General features: G+C 40.0%; 2 protein-coding genes across 5 annotated transcripts in view; one reads left to right on the top strand and one right to left on the bottom strand.

Annotated features, from left to right (window-relative positions):
* The window catches only part of LOC135218490 (uncharacterized), a 256,375-nt gene that overhangs the window by 188,815 nt on the left and 44,517 nt on the right, over window positions 1-23,043 (top strand). Inside the window, exon 3 of one of the 4 annotated variants that reach the window (XR_010315344.1) lies at window positions 6,762-7,085. The exons of the other annotated variants lie outside the window; for them this stretch is intronic. The gene's annotated coding sequence lies outside the window, so the exon portion shown is untranslated. Of the gene's footprint in view, window positions 1-6,761; window positions 7,086-23,043 lie in introns of those variants that run through there. 4 annotated transcript variants of the gene reach the window in all.
* On the bottom strand, window positions 1,554-17,670 carry LOC135218489 (solute carrier family 35 member E2A-like). Its single transcript, XM_064254835.1, has 4 exons — window positions 17,618-17,670; window positions 16,257-16,443; window positions 7,453-7,656; window positions 1,554-4,431 (listed from the first exon to the last, which is right to left on the bottom strand). The coding sequence occupies exons 1-4, from the start codon at window positions 17,619-17,621 to the stop codon at window positions 4,233-4,235; spliced, it is 594 nt and encodes a 197-aa protein (XP_064110905.1). The 5' UTR covers window positions 17,622-17,670; the 3' UTR covers window positions 1,554-4,232.

Below are 23,043 nucleotides of genomic sequence, written 5' to 3' on the forward strand. Positions count from 1 at the left end.
AATATACAGAAAGACGAGATATGTTGAATTGCTTGGAAAATTTTAGTAGTTTTTGTACAATGCTCTAAACTCCTTGGATAAGAATGTACACTTTACCCTTTAAAACAAACCTGGCAACTCTGTTGAAAAATAAAAATCGAATAATTAGCGCTTAAGGAGATATCGTTTAAAAAAAAAGTCAAAATATTTTATAATATACAATTTAAAACTTTAGAACATTGGAAATATAGGCAAAGACGTGATATGTTTAAGTAAACAACAGTTTTGAGTTAAATTCTTAGTGAAATATCGCAACTAATTCGTGAGATAAGCATGGGGAGTTAATGTATTGGGTTTATTTTGTAATTAATGTTTTAATTAATCACTAAATATAATCTGTAATTGGGAAAATCTTTTCACATAATCATAATGCTAAGGAGACAAGAAACGATGTTGTGCAGATTGAGGATTGGACATACTATACTCGCTCATGGGTTCTTGATGTCCCTTAAAAAGTGCCCTCGACTGAGAGACATTTATTTGCTGGTTGAATGTCCCAGCCTTGGGAATTTGTGTCATAGGTTCCTGTCTTAGGGGGTTACAGAGTCGGTCATTTTATTCTAGCTACAATTCTTGGTGAGGATTGTAATATGTAAAGAGCACTTATAACTTTTAAGTGGGAGAAGGGAATGGGGTTTTCTCTGAAGTAAAGTTGCTGTGGTGCATTCAGTGTATATCTTGACAATCCACGGCTCATCAAGGACGAACTAAGTGATAATGCTGTGGCCTACAAATCAAGTTTTCCCCTTCATTTGGGCTTGCTGTCTTAGTTTGTCCTCCTATTGCAAGGCAGAATGTAATTAGTATCTAGGTTTGCTAAATTTGCCACTGGATAATCCATTTCATAAAAGTGGAGGGGACTAGGGAAATTGAAGAAGTGTGTGGATGGGGGGTGTCAGGTGGGAAAAGTATAGATAGAACATAGAATTTAGGCCAAAGGCCAAGTGCTAGGACTTATGAAGTCATTCAGCGCTGAAAGGAAAATTGACAGCCAAAAGGTTTGAAAGGTGTGACAGAAGGAAAACCTCATAGTTGCACCATGCAACAGATGTTAGGAGAGGGTGGAAAGTAAGGTGGAAGAAAGAATATGAATGGAGGTACAGTAAAAGGAATGAAAGGGATTGCACTTAGAGGCCAAAGGGATGCTGCAAAGAACCTTAAGTAATGCCTACAGGTCAGGTGAGAAAAAAAAATTTATAAATTACTGGATCGAACAATGGGTTGCAGCTCAGGGGTAAATGGAAAGTGTAATGAACTGAGAATTGCCTGTATTGTGCCTCATGAAGCACAACACAGTACATACAAATATTCTCTGGCTACCTTGACCTCTCATCGAAACCTCTTGTATCTCACTTCTACAAAAGGAATTAAAATAATCTCTATTTATATACAGCAAAACTCTATTACAGGCTCCAGTTTTATCTGGCCATACAATATTAATCTTCCTTTTCCTACAAAATCTCTTTCATTCCTTTTTCAATCAGACGACAGGGTAACAAAAAATAAGGCAAAAATATAATTCTAAAATATTTCATTAACTTGGCATACAATAAACATGGAATTACAATAAATAATGACTAATTATTGCTCCTTTCACCATAATGTTCATTATCAAACTTGGAATGTATAAACAATTTCCATATTACAGCTAAGTATGAACCTAGAGTATTGAGAATTATTTTTTTATGAACTGTATTTGAGCCTCCAGTACAGAATTTGCCATATATCTCATTATCCACCAAACATTGACATTTGCATAAATAATAATTGAAGACATATGACAAAAGGTCCAAGAAAAATATAATTCTGGTAATATGGAATACACTAATCCATGACAGCACCAACAAAACTTATTTGAGAACCTGTAAGACAGGAATTTCATTGTCATATTCTACTTTACTCTTCAATAAATAACATTGACAACCTTGATATACTATTAGAGAGAGAGACAGAAAGAGAGACTGGCATTTTAATATGAGTCATAATAATCTTGTCAGGGCTAAGCACCCACAGAGTGCAAAAAGAGAACCCTGTATTTCGAAAGATACATCTAACCTGAGAAACACTACTGCACTTTAAAAATATTTTCAGCGAGAAAAATTTATAAATATGTTTTATATACAGATACCATACAGGAAATAGATCAGAGAAGAGAAAACTCCATCTACCATAGCAGGCAGTGTGTTGCACCTCATACGGAAAATAACATAACTGATTCTTTAAGACCTGTTGGTTCTAAATCATCTTCAGAAAAGACACCTAGTTCTGGTTCTCAGAGTATCAAAAGACAAAAAGTAAAAGAACTCTTCAGCAGATCAGTGGAAGACTGTGATGTCTAATTAGCAAAACAATTCGAAGATGGTTAGCAACAATCAAGACCCAGTGGTTCAGAATCTTCCATTATTGACTTTACCTGTACTTTTCTTATGATTTCCACTGTAAAACATTGTAAAAAACATACAAACTTCATGGGATTTATGTAGTGATGGTTTTGCACAAGTGAAAAAATTAATTTTAAACCACTCCCTTTTCCATAGCTCTGGTCTACATACAACTATGGTAGTACAGTATTTGTTTTCCTTCAGGCATTTTTCTCTGAACTATTTCTTCTCAGTATGTATAATTTATTCATATATATATATACTGTATATGTACCTATAATTGTGAATCATTTGCTATAAAATACTGAACCTCTAATTATGATCAAAATGGCTTAAAAATAAAAAAAAATCCATATTTACAAATTAAATAATACTAAATTCAACAAACAGTTTTAAGAAGACATCATCAAACTGAAGAAGGACAAGAAGTATTAAAAAATGTCTAGTGGAATGTTCTTTAGACTAAATCAATGAAAACTGTGCAAACATAGAAAATTAAATGAATATGTAGCGATCTACCATCCCAACCACCTGCAAAAAACAAAACACACTATGATATCCAATATGTTTAAACATGGTCCATTACGTTTCTTCACTGAACTAAAAATCAAATATTAAACAGCTTAGAAGAAAAACCATTAGCATCTTTTTTATTGTACTTACATGGTCCACGGGATTATATTGTGAATTCAGAACAGCATCCAACTTACACAGATTTCATTAAAAGTATATTAAGTGTTCTCAACACTTATTTTTGGCATCACAGCTGTTAGGAATTCTGCTGACAGAGGCTTACAAGTAAAAATGTTTTGTTACACTTCATACTTTCAAAAGAAAACTTCTATAATCAGAAATTCAGTGTATCATAAAATTGCATTTTAAACACCCTTACGATTAACAAACCAAAAAGACATAAAATCAACTGTATTACAGACAGCTTTACTGTTAACAAATCAAGTATAAGTAACAACTTCATAAAAAATGTGTAAGGGAATATCTTTTTAATCAGGTTTATTTTAAATTATTTAAAACAGTGCATTGCTTCCTTCAGAATGTAGGACAACTGCAGCTTTTCTATTTAAAAGTCGTAACTACATCAGTCCAAACAATATTCTGTCATAAATAAATACAGTGCTAGTTGCAATGAAGAGAATACAAATTTTTGCTACAGGATACAAAATACAATGCAAAATAATTAAAACTTGCCAACAAAATAATTTGACACATAAAAATCTAAGATAAATCCATCATAATTCTTGGAGAAATGAAGCTACCCAAAATTCATTTCTGTATAGAAAATTACTTAACACTCTTCATTCGTGTTTCATTGTAACATTTTTTTTAAACATATGAATCCAGACTATTTCTATTCTCAGTTATAGAATGTATTTTAACAAATTACAATAGTGTTCACTAATAATAACAGCTAGGCAATATTCAATCATAAAACCGACCACTTATTGTTTTATAAAAACAGGTATATTTATACACATCCAACAAATAATATTTGCTGAATTTTCATATGAAGAGTACTAGGAACCTGCCTAGTTCCTATTTCTAAATCAGCAGCTATTTCAGCTCAAATTATACAATGCTGCTTGAACATTACGAGGAAACAGCACCTATGAGTAGTGTTAATTAAAAGTTACTATCTATATTGTGGCAAGTAAAGTCCAACATATCATTTCTACTATCAGAAAATTTCTTTTTAAAAACCTAAGCAGCCTCGTCTACGTTTTTAAGTACAAATATTACAAATCTTTTAAAATCCTATAAAATATAAATTTGTAATGACACTAAAATGTTCAAGTTTTATCTAATCACAGATAATTTATCTTGAGTAATGGAGAACTGCTCTCGCCTCCTTGCATCCACTTCTCGTGCTTTGCTATATAAAAGAACTCCTGCAATCACAACCCCAGTTCCAACACCACTCCAGAGTGTCACTGGGTTTCCAAACAACAGCACAGACAGCCATATTAAAAATGCTCTCTTTGTTGTATTTGCCACACTGCAAGAGAGAAGAATAGAGTAGTTTAAATTGTATCTTACCAAAATGTTTTGATCCATCACAAATAATTAAAATCAAGAAAACAAAAAATTCATCATTATTCTAACTGCTAAGGTTCACATCAGGCAAATCAAATTTTTAATTTCTCATTCTTATTCTTTCTCTGCTAGCTTGTCCCTTTTTGGGGTCGCTGTAATGGTTCTTCAACACACTCTTCCATCTCCTTCGGTAGGAGAAGGTTAGGTAGACCAAAATTGCGATGGACTGACTGGGTGACGAGAGATATGAGTGAGTTGGGATTGAGTGAGGAGGATTATTTTAATTTCTCATTCTCCATCTAAATTTCATAAAGCAGAACCAGTGAAAATGAATAAACAGAGTTGACATCCCACTCATCTAGTAATCTAATGCCATTAAAACATTCTAATTCTTCCAAGAATAAACAACTTATACAAAAAAGTATAAGTTGTTTATTCTTGGACCTTCCCATTTGCCCCAGAGGAGGGTAGAGCCATCAGAGCACCTCATGGGTGGCATTGCATGCATTACGTAGGTTCTTTGCAGTCGTCCCTTCGGCCCCGCCTGTGACCCTTTTCATTCCTTTTTACTGCACCTCTATTTATATTCTCTTTCTTCCATCTTAAATTCCACCCTATCCTAACAATTGTTTTATAGTGCAATGTGTTGTGAGGTTGTCCTCTTGTTACACCTTTAAAATCTTAATACGTACTCTGTCCCTTTCAGCAGTGAATGACCTCATAGGTCCCTGCGCTTGGCCCTTGGTCTAAATTTTATATTCTCTTCCTTCCTAGAGCTTTCCATTATGTTAGACTGGACAGCCCATACTAAATTAAAAACAATAATCTTTATGTTTGACCACCATGACTGCATCAGCTGTTCACTGTGTGTTATGAATTTCAAGGTGATCTGAACTCTAACCACCTGCAAGTGAAAGGTAAATGAATACAAAACTACACAAGGATTTGTTGCATCTCAATTCTATCAGTCACATAACATAAAAAGTACTCATTCAGAGTCTGGAATGTCCCAAGATGCACTACCATGTCACAGAAAACACACACAATACAAGGAATGTGAGAAAGAGATAAAAAAATAAATTAGTGATGGAATTCTTTAAACAAAACTGAGAAGTGAAGTCTGAGAACAATGACAGCTTTCAGCACTGCAGACACACAAATACAGGCCATGATGACTGCTTAGAATCTAGGAATTCACCCAAGCATGTGCAATGATGAATGCCAATTACAATCTTTAAGATGGTAATTTTGTGACCACAAACTAGGCTTACTATAAGTGAAGTGAAGGGTTTTTTGTGAAGCATAATGAAAGTTGTAGAATATGTAAAATCAACTTTCTTGCGACAGACAGGGCTTATAACAAGTATGCTCTGCTGTAAGTCATGAGATCTGAGAAATAAGTACAACTTCTAACCTAGTAACAGTCTGACATTTATATATTCCAAAAGTTTACTTTTTTTTTTCAATCAAGTACAATTTCATCTTAAAACTGATTAAATATGCTTCCAGGAAGGAAAGGAAATAATATCTACAATTATTTTGAAGGACAGGCAGAGAGAAAACAATTGCAGAACTAAAAACTCTGAGAATGAACAAGTGACATTAAGAAAACCTGAGGTACAAGATATAATATAAGAGAGTGCCCAGTACATGTCTGGCTGTAATGAGGATGACAAAACCATTGAAGTCCGGCCCCAAAAAAATAATAGTGGAGGAAATCCAGCTGAGTCACACTTAAACAATAATGAGCAAGTTGGCAGCTTAAATAAACAATTCTACCTAAAAAGTAATAAACCCTCTTTGCACTTTACCACTATTAAGTACCAAATAAGCATGTCACAGTGGCCTGTCAAAAAGAACTGCTTTTATATACTCTGATGAGAAAAGAGCAACAATGCTTTTTATTGATGCTCCATTAACACACAAAATCTTCAATCTCTCATAATATGCGAGACCATGTCAACAGAGGCTTTATCTCCCTGTAAACACTATACATTTTAAGTTGGTCCATATTTACCCAAGTTACTACTTTACCCATATAAACGACCACCAGAGTCAATGTAAGCATTCTAAAATTTTTAAATGTTTGACAAATAAATAACAATTACTTTAGGTAAATGTTGAGGAAAGCCTTTGAAAGCAAAATATCTCTGGCAACTCCTGAAACTAGTCTTAAGGGCCATGCATATAAACTTTTGGAATCAAACCTCATACAACAAAAGCAATTAAGAAAGCACTAAGTTAAAAATTGCAAAGTTATCAACATAATGAAAATTTAATTTTTTCTTTTAGATTTTTGAGGACTTCTTGAAGAAAAATCCCACTCCATGCTCTTGAAACCAAGAGGTTGAAAGGAAAATTCACCTCAAAGCTTTTGCAGCCACAACAACAACACTGTAGGGAGGATGAAGTGTTCCTTGGCCTTAGAAACACTATATCTTGAAACTTAAGCTAAGGGTTTACATGACCTCTCTTGTTTGAGGTGTTGCCTCGTGCTTAATACCAACTACAACTAAAAGAACTGAAATTATTGTTTTGCTGTTTATCTTTCTTACCTGCCTATATAAGAATGTAACAAATTTACTTCTTTAAATTTTGGTATTTTACCGAAATCTAGCTGACATTACAATATCAAGAATGGATGTATTATGAATTATATGTTTTTTTTCGTAAACCCAAATGGCTGCTAACTACCTATGATGAATCGGTCATTTAATCTGGGAAACTTCGTATGTACCAACCCAGGATAAGGACCACCAAAGAGTCATCTTGATAGTCATTTTCAGATTAACAAGAATTGTCTCATCTTTGCGTGATACATTTCAGTACTACTAATATTGCTGCCAAAAGAAGACATTCCTCTAGGTCCAAGATAACAATATTATTTGATACAGTAGAATTCATTTCAAAGTTTAAATGTCTTTTACTGTTTTACAGCTTGATAACATGATTAAGAAAACAAAGAATAACAATTGCAACTTACCTGTAAGTGACAGGGTTTACATATGACATTAACACATATGCAGTGATTGTTTGACCATGGAATGATACCCCATCAAGGAAAATAGCAAATGCTAAGTCATGATTCATCTGTGTACTCAACTTCTTGAAATCCACAAGGAAGTACCAAGTTGGCAGCTGGAATATAACTGCAGCCAGATTTGGATAAAACTGCAGTTCTGCTGGACTGGTGAGAAAAAATTAACACAGTAAAAAAAAGGTCAAAAGGCATTCATCAAATGAAAAAAATTTAAATTTCTAAATTCATTATATATGGTCTTTATTCATGAATAACAGAGCCAAAAGAAGATAAACATCCCATGGTATAGTACACAATATTAGTAAGTTGAGATATTTTTACAGCAAACAATGGGCCAGACTCCTGAGTTCATATCTTGCCATTACATGGATTACCCTTGCTTGCTATGTTACAAATATGCTGCCCCATAAAGATGCAGCAGTTGTGGAGTAATCAGAAGGAATAAGAAAAAGCTGCTATATTAAAATATTTACATAAATGGCAATTACTAATTACCTTAAATCTTTACTGTGTCCATGCAATTTAAAAACCTTTCTTTTACATTTGGCAAGCAAAAAAGCCAGTGGAACAGACAACATGCCAGGCCCGAAAGAAAAGAGAAATGGGGAAACTGAGGATGAAGGCTGGAGCTTACCCATGAAAGAAGCATAAAACCTTCCTTTAAAGGAAAAATGTTTTGTAAGAAACAAAAAAGGCAAGAGCCCAATTCAGACTCCTAAGCTTTGAGGTAGAAACAGTCACTAATCTGTATAAACTAATGATTGAAATGAAAGGTAAATGTGAGGAGAGGTATATTCAGCACAAAACCAATGGGCAGTACAGACTTATTACATTGTTCAAAAAGGATGATAAAAACATCATCATTGTCAGCACAGACTTGAATACAGGTATATTCTTGATCCAAAATTGAATTGCAAAGTTTTTAAATAACCCCCTTTAAACCAGAAGATGAACTTGCTAGAAATATATCCATGTGTATATTTGTAGATAGTACAGGGTACTTCAGTCATTTACACTACTGTCCCATTATCGAAATCATGTTTTTGTTAGAAGATTCTTCAGGAGTTCCAAAGTTTAAGCGTGTTGTTCTGTCTGAAAGGTTTTAGCAAAGATAAAAGCTACAAGAGACCTAATAAAGATGCAATGTGGAGGGTGCTGATTGTGTATATGTAATGTAGGAGGTAATTTTTTTTATGACAAAGTATTTATGATGACTGTGAAGACTGTCAGGAGTATGTAAAGGAGTTTTCTGGAGGGTTGAAGTCTGAGGTGGGCGATTCCTATAGGGATTTGGGAGTAAATATAATAGATGATGGCAGATGGGGAAAAGGGCTGGACCCAGGATGGGTAAGGCAAAGAAAGTGCCAGAAAGTTTTAAAAGGTTTGGAGAAGAAGAGTACTATATATCAAACCAAAAATGATATTGTTATGATACAATAAAGTTTGTTCATACTTACCTGGCAGATATATATATATATAGCTGTATTCTCCGAAGTCCGACAGAATTCAAAACTTACGACACACACAGTTGGAGATCAGGTGGTTAGTACCCATTTCCGCCGCTGGGAGGCGGGTATCAGGAACCATTCCCATTTTCTATTCAGATTTTCTAGTGCCACTGTCTCCTGAGGGGAGGTGGGTGGGTACTTGATATTATATCTGCCAGGTAAGTATGAACAAACTTTATTGTATCATAACAATATCTTTTGTTCATGAAACTTACCAGTTCAGATATATATATAGCTGAATCCCACCATTGGAGGTGGGAAGAGACAGAATAGGATTTAGGAAACAAATTACATGCAAATGATTGACATCTTGGTTCCTTACCTGTTGGCATAGCTGACTTCGTGATTACTGTCACCCAAGTCTGCCTCTGCTTTACTGAGCCTGTATAGTGGGTGAGAGTTCTAGATGATCTGTCAATGGGAGCGTGACCACAATATGACTAGACCATATTGAACCATACTATGAGGGCAACGAAGCAAAAAAACCACCACTGACCAAGCCTATCAAAAGTTAATCCCACATAAACTTAGGCTAAAGAATGGGAAGTCCGCCTTAGGCGGCCGACACAACAACCATAAACCAATACAATAAAATTAAAAGCTCTCCTAACCATTTTCTACAGGATAGGATGAGTGCTACTTCCTGCCACCAAGATTGTATCTGCGGAAATGTATGGCCCTAGCGAGCAGCAGTTCTCTATGTCGTCTTCACATCCCGCAGGTAGTGTGAAGCAAACACAGAGTTGCTTCGCCAAAAGGTGGCACTCAGGATGTCAATGAGTGCCATGTTCTTTTGAAATGCCACCGAGGTTGCGATGGCCCTCACCTCGTGAGCATTAACTCTCAAAAGTCCCAGATCACCATGTCGACAGGACGAATGAGCCTCCTTGATGGTACTCCTTAAAAAGAACGCCAGTGCGTTCTTCGACATAGGTAAGTCTGGTCTCTTGATGGAACACCACAGATTGTCCGAAGGACCTCGACACTCTTTCGTTTTTTCTAAATAAAACTTGAGAGCCCTGACAGGGCACAGGACTCTCTCTGGTTCTTGCCCAATAATTTCTGCTATCCTCTTGATCTCGAAGCTCTTGGGCCAAGGGTTGGACTGGTTTTCATTCTTGGCTAAGAACGAAGGGCTTAAGGAACATAACGCATTATGTCCCCTAAAGCCTATATGTTTACTGATGGCTTGAACCTTGCTAACCCTCTTTGCTGTAGCTAGAGCGGTTAGAAAAATAGCCTTCCTTGTCACCTCCTTTAAAGATGCAGAATGTAAAGGTTCGAAAGGACTCGACATCAGGAACTTCAATACTACATCCAAGTTCCATGACGGAATCTTTGGTTGAGTCGAGGTTTCAAAAGACCTCAAAAGATCGTGAAGGTCTTTGTTGTTCGACAGATCTAAACCTCTGTGTCTAAAGACCGTCGACAACATACTCTTGTATCCTCTAATCGTTGGAACCGCCAGCTTATCAACATTTCTCAGATGAAGGAGGAAGTCAGCAATCTGATTCACAGAGGTCATGGTGGAGGAAATACCCTTCTTCCTGCACCATCTCCTGAAGAACGTCCCACTTCGATTGGTACACTGCAAGAGAGGAAGCTCTCCTTGCATTGGCAATAGCTCTTGCCACTGGTCTGAAAAACCTCTCACTCTGGCCAACTTCTCGATAGTCTGAACGCAGTCAGACTCAGAGCGGAGAGGTTTTGTGTTAACTCTCGAAGTGGGGCTGTTTGAGTAGATCTATCTCTCGTCGGGCAGGGTCCTTGGGGGGAAGTCCACTAGGAAGGACATGACCTCTGTGAACCAGTCACTTGTAGGCCAAAACGGGCGATCAGCGTCATCCCGCTCCCTCTGACGCCGCAAACTTCCTGATTACTTCTCCCAGGAGTTTGAACGGGGGAAAGGTGCAGACGTCCATCCCCGTCCAATCCCATAGGATGGCGTCTATCGCTACTGCTCCCAGATCGAGAACCAGGGAGCAGTATAGAGGAAGTCTCTTCGTCTTCGATGTTGTGAAGAGATCTACTAAGGGACGTCCCCATAGTCTCCACAACTCTTGACAAACTACTAGGTGAAGAGTCCACTCGGCCGTAAGCAGTTGCTGCCGACGGCTGAGAAGATCCGCATGGACGTTCTGAAACTCCTGCAACGAACCTCATCAGGATCGTTATGTTCCGTGCTTGAGCCCACAGCAGGATCTCTCTCGCTAACTACGAACCGGGACCGAGAGTGTGTTCCTCCCTGCTTCTTGATATACGCGAGAGCTGTGGTATTGTCCGAGTTGATCTGGACAACTCGCCCAAAGACTCTTTCTTCGAAGAACTGGAGAGCCAACCGAATTGCTACCAATTCTTTTAGATTCATGTGCCAGGACATCTGTTCCCCTCTCCAGATGCCTGACACTTCTTCCTTTCCCAGTGTTGCTCCCCAACCCGCAGTGGACGCGTCGGAAAACAACACTAGGTCGGGGCTCAGAAGGCTGAGAGACACTCCTTCTGCCAGCTTTACGGGATCGTGCCACCACTTTAGGCGATCCTTGACCGACTGAGAGACGTTCAGTCACATCCAGGTTTTCTTCCTTGTTTTTTCCAGTTCTCCACTAAGAAAAACTGGAGCGGTCTGAGGTGCAGTCTCCACAGGGAGAAACAAACTTCTCCAGCGAGGAAATAGTCCCCAGCAGACTCATCCATTCCCATCACCGAGCATGTTTCCTTTCCCAAGAAGGCTGACACTTTTTCTAAGCAGTTCTGCTGACGTTCCAGGGATGGAAAAGCTCGAAAAGCTGCTGAATCCCTCTGAATCCCAGATACACGATGGACTGCGTAGGATCAGATGGGACTTTTCGAAGTTTACTAGCAGGCCTAGGGCCTTCGTCAATTGCAGCATCGTATGAAGGTCCTCCAGACACCTCGACTCCAACGATGATCGAATGAGCCAATCGTCCAGGTAAAGCGAGAGTCTTATCCTTGAGAGGTGAAGCCATTTCGCCACATTCCTCATGAGAAGCGTAAAAACCATCGGTGCTGTGCTTAGCCCGAAGCAGAGAGCTCTGAATTGGAAGACCTGTCCCTTTAAGACAAACCTCAGGTACTTCCTTGACTGAGGATGGATCGGGACGTGAAAGAAGGCGTCTTGGAGGTCTAAAGAAACCATCCAGTCGCCTGGTCTTAGGCTCTCCTAGAACACAGACTGAGATGTTTCCATCTGATTTGTCCTTCTTGACAAAAAGGTTCAGCCTGCTGACGTCCAGGACAGTCTCCATCCCCAAGACTGCTTCAGTACCAGGAACAACCTGTTGTAGAAGCCTGGGGATTCTAGTGCTAGAACCTGTTCTACGGCTCTCTTCTCGAGTATTTGTTCGAGCAGATCGAACAGAATCTGTTGCTTCGTAGGTTGGTAGGAGGGCGACAGATCTATGGGGTTCGTGCTCAACGGTGGTGTTTTGAGGAATGGGATCTTGTATCCTCTTTCGATGATTTCGATGGGACCAGCTGTCCGTCCCTCTTACTTTCCATGCTTCTGCAAAGGATAAGAGTCTTGCTCCAACAGGCATCTGAAGGCCCGACACGTCACTTCTTACCCCTGGGTTTGAAGGGGTTCTGCCTCTAGAGAAACCTCTTCCTTGAGGAGACGCTCTCGAGGAAGCACCGCCACAAAAGGGCTTCTGCCTCTTGGAAGCTTGAGCAAGAGGAGTTGTAGGATGGGCCTTGGACATCTGGAAGACTGAGCCAGGAGGTCTTGGGTCACCTTTTCCTGAATGCTGACTGCTAAATCTTTTACCATCGACTGTGGGAAGAGATGACTAGATAGAGGGGTGCGAACAGCAACTCTGCCCTCTGAGAAGGAGACACCGACTTGCCGTGAAATTGCAGTATAAAGCTCTCTTCTTAAGAAGCCCTGTAGAAAAGTGGGAGGCCAGTTCATCGGAACCATCCCTGACTGCCTTATCCACAACAGGCTAAGACTGCAGGTCCAGGGCTCCCAAACACCAATCTAGGAAGTTAAACACCTCCATCGTCCTGAGGAGCCCTTTCAGATGATGGTCTAACTCTGAAAGCGTCCAGGAAGCCTTAGCAGAGGACAGGAGAGACCTCCTAGGAGCATCTGCCAGGCTGGCAAAGTCCCCTGGAAGAGGAAGGAACTCTCAAACCCACTTCTTCTCCCGTCTCGTACCAAATGCCCGCCCTTCCGCTTAACCTCGCTGGAGGTAGGGCAAAGGAAGTCTTGCCTTGGCCATTCCTGGAGTCCATCCAGTCATGGATCCTCTTGAAAGCTCTCTTCGTAGAAAGTGAAGTGGGCCATCTTGATGAAACCTGGCGCTTTCCTCGTCTTCGACGTAGCCAACTGCGAGGAGGAGAGCGCGGGGCCGAGGGCTGAAAACTTGTCGCAAACAAGTCCTTCAAAAGGAGGGCCAAAACCTTGTAATCAGATGATGAAGACGAAGCAGGTTCCTCTTCATCCGCAGGCTGCGACTCACCCGAAGACTCTCCCTCATTCCACGGAGCAACAGAAGGGTCCTTAAAAGACGCGAAGCAATCAAACCTTGAGGCCCCGCTCGTAAAAGGGGTCTCCTATCCGAAGAAGGGTCCAAAGAAAACAAGGTCGGGTATCCTTGACAACAAACTCCGAAGCTTTACGATGATCCGGTAAAGGGCGTCTGCCGAGTGTCCTGAAAAGCGTCCTGAAGAGCGCCTTGATGCTAGAGCGCCGGGAGTCCTTGCGAGCGTCCTGAAGAGCGTCTTGAAGAGTAGAGCGACGAAAAAGTCCTGAAAAGCATCCTGACGAGCTACCTGACGGGACGCAGAAGAACAGAAGCGTCAACGCAGAGCAGCACGCAGAGCGACAGGAAGAGCGCGAGGAGCGTCATAGTGAGAAGTATGGCGATCATCGCCTTACGGTCTAGAGAGCATCCTGCATGGCGCTCATCGACACTTCTAGATAAGCGCTGGGAAGGTAAACGGGATCTAGAAGGCGATGAAGCAGAGGAGGGCGACGAACGAGGAGAAGGAGACTGCCTGGACCTGGACTTGATAGGCAGCCTCGAATCCTTCCTGCGGCGACGAGGCTCTGCCTCCCTCTTGGCGAAAAAAAAGAGGCTAACTGCTGCTGCATGTCCAGAAGAATCTTCTTAGCTGGAGAAGATTCCTGATCAGGTGAAGGGCTGATCCTGTGAGAAGACGAGGGGCTAGGGGACGCCTTCTTCCTTATCACAGGAACAACCTTAGAGCGACTGGGGCGCTCAAAAGCGTCCTCCTCCGATGACGTCCTGGTCGTCTTCTGCGGGGGAAAAGCATCAAAACATTCAGGCGACGACTGGAATGCAAGTCAAGAAAGAGGACGTGAGGCGTCCTCTTCTCTAAAACCTCTCTTGAGAGGGCGAAAGTCCTTCCGAGAGCTCCAACCCTAGCGCGGGGAGGACGCCTCGGAGGACGAGAAACAATCCTTAAGGATTCATGCCCGTGCACGATCCTTGGCAGCCTGGGAGGTGTCATCAGGTTCTGCCGAAGGGAAGCCAGATCGGTGGGGAGCCCCCGTAACCCTCCTTCAGCTTTTGACTTGCCCACTCCCTTTGTCCTGGGAGTCCGACAGAGGTCTAGACCTAGAGGCATTATAGGGCCGATCTGACGCCCCCTCCACAACACTAGGGGCACTAACACCATCACCACACTTCACAACACTAGATTGGAGAGCGAGCACTTTAGACTCAAAGTTACGGATAGACTCCATAATAACAGAAAGGGCATTACCTTCTGCAGACACAACCTCAGGGCCCGAAGGCAACACAGGTTAGGTAAAACAAAGTCTACAGAAGGGTTAGCAGGTGACATATCTTACCCTGACTTCTGCTCACTGAAGCACTCTTGGAGGAAGACCTCCTGATTCTGTCACGCTCTAACTTGCGTACATACGAATCATATGTCTTCCATTCGGAATCAGTCAAAATCTCACACTCCTTACATCTATCATCCAAGAAACAAACACACCCCCTACACCTCGTGCATACCGAGTGAGGGTCTACCGAAGCTTTCGGTAGCCTCACCTTACACTCTTGCACACAACATTGAAACTAGCAGAACTAGATCCAGGCATCTTATCCAAAGAACAGTCAAAGCCAAAATCAAATCAATCCACGATAGTGTATGCCTAGCCACAAATCCAAGTCAATAAACCAAAAGACAATCAGATACTTAAGCGGCAATGAAGTTTGCAAAATCCTAAGACGGAGGTACTGAAAACAGGTGTTGACAGTACTGGCGACAGAGAAAATGGGAATGGTTCCTGATACCCGCCTCCCAGCGGCAGGAATGGGTACTAACCACCTGATCTCCCACTGTGTGTGTCGTAAGTTTTGAAATTCTGTCAGACTTCAGAGAATACAGCTATATATATATCTGACAGGTAAGTTTCACGAACAAAGTTGGTGTTTATGATAGGATATGTAGTATCCGGCTAATTCTCCCTTGTCAAATGGAAAGGAAACTTGTAAGCTGGTGAAGTTGAGTGGTTGCACAGAACTGCATAAAAATGAAGAGTGAGAACTAAGGAGACACTATATATTGTGAATAATGACCAAAGTGGCAATGAGATAGATTTTTGACAGAATGAGATCAATATGTTGGAAGGTGGATATATAGATCATTAGTCTCCAGAGATTCACAGAAAATTTGGGGAGACAAAAAAATGAGGAAATGCAAGATACTTTAGTAGATACATGTCTGGACTGCCACAGTTTACCAGAGAGACTTGTCCTTAAATGACATGAAAACTGGAACAAAAAAAATAAAAGAAGGATGATTAGGTGAGAAAGCAGAGGGAATAAATACAAGATATAAGGAAAAACTGAGGTTGGAGGGTCACTACAGCATGCTGTATAAGGCATAATGTAGGCAGTACCTCTCTCAGGCATTACACAAGCAACGATAATGAATTTCAACATTAAAAAAAAAAATTTAAGCTTTCTTAATTTTTGGACACTATACAAGCAAGCATTACATAAGTAACAATAAACATTGTACAGTAAATCTTCCTCCTGTTTTTACACCTGACATATTTTCATACACACATGAAGGTCCTCAACATAATTCCTTGCCCAGGTGGAAAGTACTGCACCATTATATATTTTGTGGAATTATTTTGAACATGTTCTTACTACATTAAACAATTTCAGTGTTCATAAAATATGCAAAAATTATTTATTGTGGCAGTTCTGAATTTAGATAATTTAAAAAACTCACTTGTATCTGTAAGTACCATCAGAGAGTAGTGACTTGGAGACTACACTCTGCACACATTCACAAAGGTTAGTTGTCAAGGCACACATGAATCCAATCATACTGAAGGAGAGTTCATTGCTGGAACACAGGGCTAAGCCAAGCATAACTGGGATCAGGGACAAGAACACAAAAGTTCCAGTTCGCTCACCTGCAAAAGAATTGTGGAGATATTTGGTATTTTTTAGTATTATGTAAATTAAGATTTCCATGAGAAAATGGAGCACATGTCAAACAAATTTTCAAATCCCTGAACACAACACTCACAATAATAACAAAGCAGGCACAGCCTATGGTTTTAACCATTTCGTAGTAGAGTTTTCACGAAAATATTTTGAATCGAGAAGAACTCATTACTTGGCTTCACTGCTGGAGCATGAACCCTAACTTATCTTGAGAAAACAGGAAACCTCCATTCTGCTCATCTAATATGAGCAGCTTAACTATTTGTACAGTATTAGTGCTATACTGTGCTATGCTTTTATTATTAACGTTACAAATTATCATCATATTGTGTAGTTTACCCACATGAGACACTAAAATTATTGGCCATAAATCTTCTAAAACTTGATGTAGTTTTTAACCTGGCTCTGTTTGCTAGATACTTCAACATTAAAAATTAGTTTAACCAACCCACTTAGTCCCTATTCTAGACTTTAAGGGCTCATCCAAAACATCTGTTATTGATGAGAATTAAAAAGAAAGATACATACTAAGACAAAGCTACAGCTGAACAAGATGAAACGAAAAAAGGAAAAAGACAAATAGTAAAAGGCAGAAAGAGATAAAACTAGATTTCAGGAGACACAGCAGAGACTTCAGTACCACTACCAAACAAAAACTTGAATGATTGAGTACAATGATGCAGAACTCTATTTGGCTTACTAATCACTCATTTTCCTTTCCTGTTTAAAAAAAGTTTGAACCCCAATACTGAAAATTTGCACTGATGATTGCATGCAAATATACTAAAGGTTTACTGCAATTAACAATATATGTAGAAATCAAAAGATAAAGTGAAAGCTTACATCACCTCAGCTCATGTTAAATACAACAGGAAAGGGATAACGATGGTATATCTACTCACTGAAGACTGACCTCTGCCTTATAAAACAAATATGCAGTGGGGTTGAAGAACACAAGGAAGGAAATACATACTTCCAATGTCCAAAGCACAATCACACAAGTGGTGGTGGAGCAGGGAGAGTGGTATAAAACTGCAGCCTCAGTATGACAAGAAATATAACCATGCATCAAACAAAAAATCAGAATAAAAATGAAGTCTTCTACTGCAAAAAAAAGTATTTGCAATAAATAGTACTTACCCATAACCAGCCAAGCTTATTAATACTGTAAACAAAGGTATGCAGAGCTCTTCCCACAGTCTCTGCAAAGCTAACAGCAACAAAATAAAGAGCATAAGGCCAAACATAATAGTCCCCAATCTGAAAAAGAAAGAATATGTGAACTCAAGGTTAGACTAAATCATGTGAACTCAAGGTTAAGACTAATTCATGTGAACTCAAGGTTAAGACTAATCTATAACACCATCATAAAACTGATAAAAATGGCTAAAAAAACCCTGAATTTTACCTTGATATATCAATGCTCTACAAAGGCATATGACCCAAACAAAAGTTTGGTTTGTCTATTTTAATTTAAAGTGGGTAATCCCCAACACAATGAGCCTTATAAAGAACAGGCCTCTCTGTACTAGAAGAAAATAGGTGGAAAAAAAAAAGGGAGTTGGAGTCACTGGACATTAAGATAGATCCTGAAAATAAAGGAGTTGGAGTACAAGGCTCTAAAGTTGAAACTGGAAGAAAACCATGCAGTTGCAATTAGAAGTAATAGCTATGAGAGACTGGACATCCAGGTGGAAGAAAGGAAGCACAAGTGTATATAAAATAAAAGGCTAAGTGGTTCCAGCCAGGGGCTGAAGGGATGCTGCAAACCTGCTGTAGTGCTACAAGGATAATTTATGTTCAAGAGTGTACTAAAATATTTGCTCAGCTGCCAGGGTTTACATTCTGATTATTAGTTCTTCTAACATATAAAAGCCAAATATATTTTTTATATATATAAATCACCCACTATCCAGAAGGGAAAAAAATGATGAAAAAAGTTGGATTTCCATCATAGAAAGAAAAAAACTGTTTCTTTAATAATGAAAAAGTTAGTAAAATCAAGGAACAAAGGAAAAGTTTCGTAAAGTTTCAAAGCCTAACATTACATAAGATGGAAACTGAACTGATTAATACCAATAGCGCTAATTCTTCCAACACAAACCAATTACAGTAGCGTAGTTTAGGCCTAATCTTAGGTACATAGCATTCTCCTCCACACATGTACCAAAGAGGACTTCCCTTTCCACCTACCTGAGTATGCAACCAGGTTCTGGTATTTACCAGTAATTTACTCAATTTTGTCCCTTTTGTGTTTCTTTACCAGCCTGAACACCTGTCACCTGTAAGCACAGGGTTTATTGGGACAGCCGGCTGTTCACCTGCTCTGACAGCTAGGGAGTACTCTATAATTTTTTTTGGGGGGGGGTTAAATTAATAAATAAATAAATATTTTTATTTTTCCCCTTTCATCGTGCTCTTTGATAAATGTTTGCATTACCATACTTTGTTGTCTGTTCCCATACTGGATACCTTGTTAGTTCAGCTAAGTCTTCTCTTGCTCAAGGTTCCTGCAGAATTGTGTACATTCTTAGGATAGTGTATTTGTTGGCAGCTTAAAACACAGTATATATAGTCATATATTTCTATACTTCCTAGCCATGAGTACTATTTGAGAAATTAAGTTGACCCACCCACAGACTAATATCAAGATGAAAACTTCTGTCTTTTGGCCAGCCCACTCAAATTTATTACTGAAAACTTGAGCATCTCTAACATAATATTTTTTAAATTTTTTAAATAAAATAAGGTTGTGTATATACTTCTCAGTAATTATATAGTATTAGTTTCCAGGAAAGCTTACAGCTTTGTAATTTTTTTGTGAGTCACTTATGTGAAAATGTTATTGTTATAATAACAATTAAGTTTGTTCATACTTACCTGGCATATATATATAGCTGTATTTTCTGAAGTCCGACAGAATCTAAAAAATTCGCGGCACACGCAGTGGGCGGCCAGGTGGTAGTACCCATTCCCGCCGCTGGGAGGCGGATATCAGGAACTATTCCCGATTTTCTATTCATATATTTTATCAGTGCCACTGTCTCCTGAGGGGAGGTGGGGTGGGCACTTTAATTATATCATCTGCCCAGGTAAGTATGAACAAAACTTAATTGTATTATAACAATAAACATTTTGTTCATGAAAAAAAAAACTTACCTGACAGATATAATATAGCTGAATCCCACCTTCGGATGGTGGGAAGAGACAGAATAGGATTTTTGGGAAACTAAATTAAGTAGATGATATACATCTTGGTTCCTGACCTGTTAGCATAGCCGACTTCGTGATTACTGTCACCAAAGTCTGCTTCTGCGTTACTAAGAGTTGCCAGCGAGGTAGAGACTGTAATGCTGGTGCGCTCTAGATGATCTGTCAACGGGGGCGTGACCACAATGTGACTAGACCATATGACCATACTTCTGAGGGCACCGAAGCTAAAACCACCACCTGACCTAACCTATCAAAGTTAGTTCCATAACTTCTAGGCTAAAGAAAAGGAACGCGCCTCAAGCGACCAACCCTTCAAAGTTAAAAGCACACCTATCCCTTTTCTATAGGATAGGATTCGTGTTGCTTCCTGCACCCAATAATATATCTACGGATATGTATGGTCCTAGCGACTTACGGATCTGAAATGTCGTCTTCACATCCCGTCGGGAGTAGTGAAGCGAACACAGAGTTGCTTCGCTAAAGCGTGGCACTCAGGATGTTACTGAGTGTCATGCTCTGTTGAAATGCTTCCGAGGCCGCGCCCTCACCTCTTGAGCATTCATATTAAGAAAAAATCTCAAATCTTTATGCAAACATAATGAATGAGGGACCTCTTAAAAAGAACTCCTTGGCTATAATGCCAGGGTGTTCTTGGACATGAACCAGTGGCTGGTCTTTTTACGGAACACCGCAGATTGTCGGGAGTGTGAAGCGACCCAGAGCCCCTTGCTTCGCTAAAGCGTGGCACTCAGGATGTTACTGAGTGTCATGCTCTGTTGAAATGCTTCCGAGGCCGCGCCCTCACCTCTTGAGCATTGATATTAAGAAAAAATCTCAAATCTTTATGCAAACATAATGAATGAGACCTCTTAAAAGAACTCCTTGGCTATAAATGCCAGGGTGTTCTTGGACATGAACCAGTCTGGTCTTTTTACGGAACACCGCAGATTGTCCGTTGACCTTGACTTTCTATAGTTTTTATCAAGATAAAACTTGAGAGACCCTACAGGGCACAGGACTCTCTAATGCCCTTGCCCAATAATTTGTGCCATACCCTTGGTCCTTCCAAGCCTTCGGGTCAAGGGTTAGACAGGTTTTTCGTTCTTATCAAGAACGGAAGGCTTAGAGGACCAGACCGCATTATGTCCTTTAAAGCCAAAACCTCTGATGATGGCTAAAACCTCACTAACCCTCCTTGCCGTGGCTAGAGCGGTTAGAATATTAGCCTTTCTGGTCACGTGTATTAAGTTCGCAGAAAGGATAGGTTCGAAATGCTTTTGGCATCAGAAACTCAGACTACGTCTAAGTTCCATGCCGGAACCTTTGATCCAGAGAATTTCAAGATCTCCACAGACCTCAAGATCGTGAAGCTTTGTTGTTTGACAGAACCGAATCTCTGAGCCTAGTAGCCATCAACAACATATTTGCATATTCTACAATAGTTAGGACTTCTATCTATCTCATACTTCATACGGAAAGATAGAACCATAACGAATTCACAGAGTCGAGGTGGAGGAACAGTCATTTCCCTTCACTATCTCCAGAAACGGCAACCCCTCCGATTGAAACACTGAAAATAGGCAGCACTGCTTTTGCCTTGGCCAAGAGACTGCCATTAATCTTGAAGATCTTATCGCTTCTCGATAGTCTGAACGCCTTCAGACTCAGAGAGGAGAGATATTAGATACTTCACTAAGTGACGAGTTAGATTACACCGATTCTCTCGGGAAGGGTCTTTGGACAATTCTGTGTTACCTGACCTCTGTGAATCCAACCTCTTAGAGGCCAACATGTGGCGACTAAAGCTAATCCTCTAGATCATGAATAAGGGAACAACTTAAGAGGAAGCTCCTTCGTCTTCAATATTACGAAAAACTTAACGAAAGGACAGCCCTCAGTCTCCTCACTTTCGACTACTTCTAAGTGAGGATTACTCAGACGTCAGTAGTTGTTTGCCTTCGATCGAGAAGACCCGCACGGACGTGCACTAGTTTAACGAACCTCTTGAGGATCGTTACGTTCCGTGCCCAAGCCCATAACCAATTCTCTCTTCTCGAGCTATTGAGAGAGCTGAGAAATTATCCGAGATGATTTGGGCCACTCGATCCAACTCACCCTTCGAGGAACTGGAGAGCCGACCAATTGGCTTCCAATTCTTTCAGACAATGTGCCAGAACATCTGTTCTCTGTTCGGATGTCTGGCACCCTCGCTCGCTATCACCCGAGGTGATCCTCAAGCCGTTGAGAGAATTAGAATTACAAGATCTTTGATGTTATTCAATTTCTTCGTGAGGAAAATTTGTAGAGGTCTGAATTGCTGTTTATTCAGGGAAAACAAGCTTCTCCAGCAAGGAAATGGTCCCCAGCAAACTCATCCATTCCCTCACTCAGCCTGCTTCCTTCCCTAAATAAGGCTGCGCTTTGCATAAAGCAGGAGAGCATTATTATAGTGCTATGCCGCGGTATTGATTCGTACAGAATGTTACCGTTGCGGTAAAACCCGCACCGAACAAGTATAAGAGATATCTTGTTGAAATTTTCTAAGTAAACGGCAGGCATGATCATTCAAGATTACTAGAAATTTCCTCAACCCGAGGCTAAAATCCATGATTGTAGGGCAGAGAGACGGTTTATTCAGCCATTCCCCGCAAGGGAGAGAGACGTAACCACCGCGCATGACACCGAGCTAGCCGTACAGCGTAGATCACAGTAACAGCAGCTTGTTCATCGTCTCGCACTATGCCCTGAGTTGCCAGCTACTCCTTTTACGAAGGGATAGGTATGAAATTATCGAGCAAAAGGAAACTCTCAAGCAGGCATATTAAACGAAACAAAATTCGCTAAATACAGAAGCTGAGTTGGTGTTGCAGTTCAATTAGAATACTTCTCGTCTAAGTCGCAATCCGTCAGAATAACTAGGATATGCGCCTACCCCTCGGACAATTCACTGCCTAGTAGAATCATGTCGCGAGGTTAATATACGTAGTATTTTATATTAGTATTCTGAACAACGATCTCCATCCTAAATTCTTTCTTCAAGAAAACAAAATAAGGATTGGAGATCGACCACCTTCGATCTCTATCAAAAAGATGAAGAGAAGTCTTCCTCGAAGGAAAGCTTCAATGGTGAACAGAATACTATCTGCCTGAGTTGCCAGCTACTCCCTTTACGAAGGAATAGGTATGATATTATCGAGCAAAAGGAAACTCTCAAGCAAGCCTATTTCAACGAAACAGAATTCGCTAAATACAGAAGCTGAGTTGGTGTTGTCGTAACAATACCTGAAGAGTTGTTCTTTCTCCGAAAACTCTTGGAAGGTTGAAGGGAGTGTCAAATAAATACATTAGAACAA

This window comes from Macrobrachium nipponense, chromosome 9 (assembly GCF_015104395.2).
Source record: "Macrobrachium nipponense isolate FS-2020 chromosome 9, ASM1510439v2, whole genome shotgun sequence".
Taxonomy (NCBI): domain Eukaryota; kingdom Metazoa; phylum Arthropoda; class Malacostraca; order Decapoda; family Palaemonidae; genus Macrobrachium; species Macrobrachium nipponense.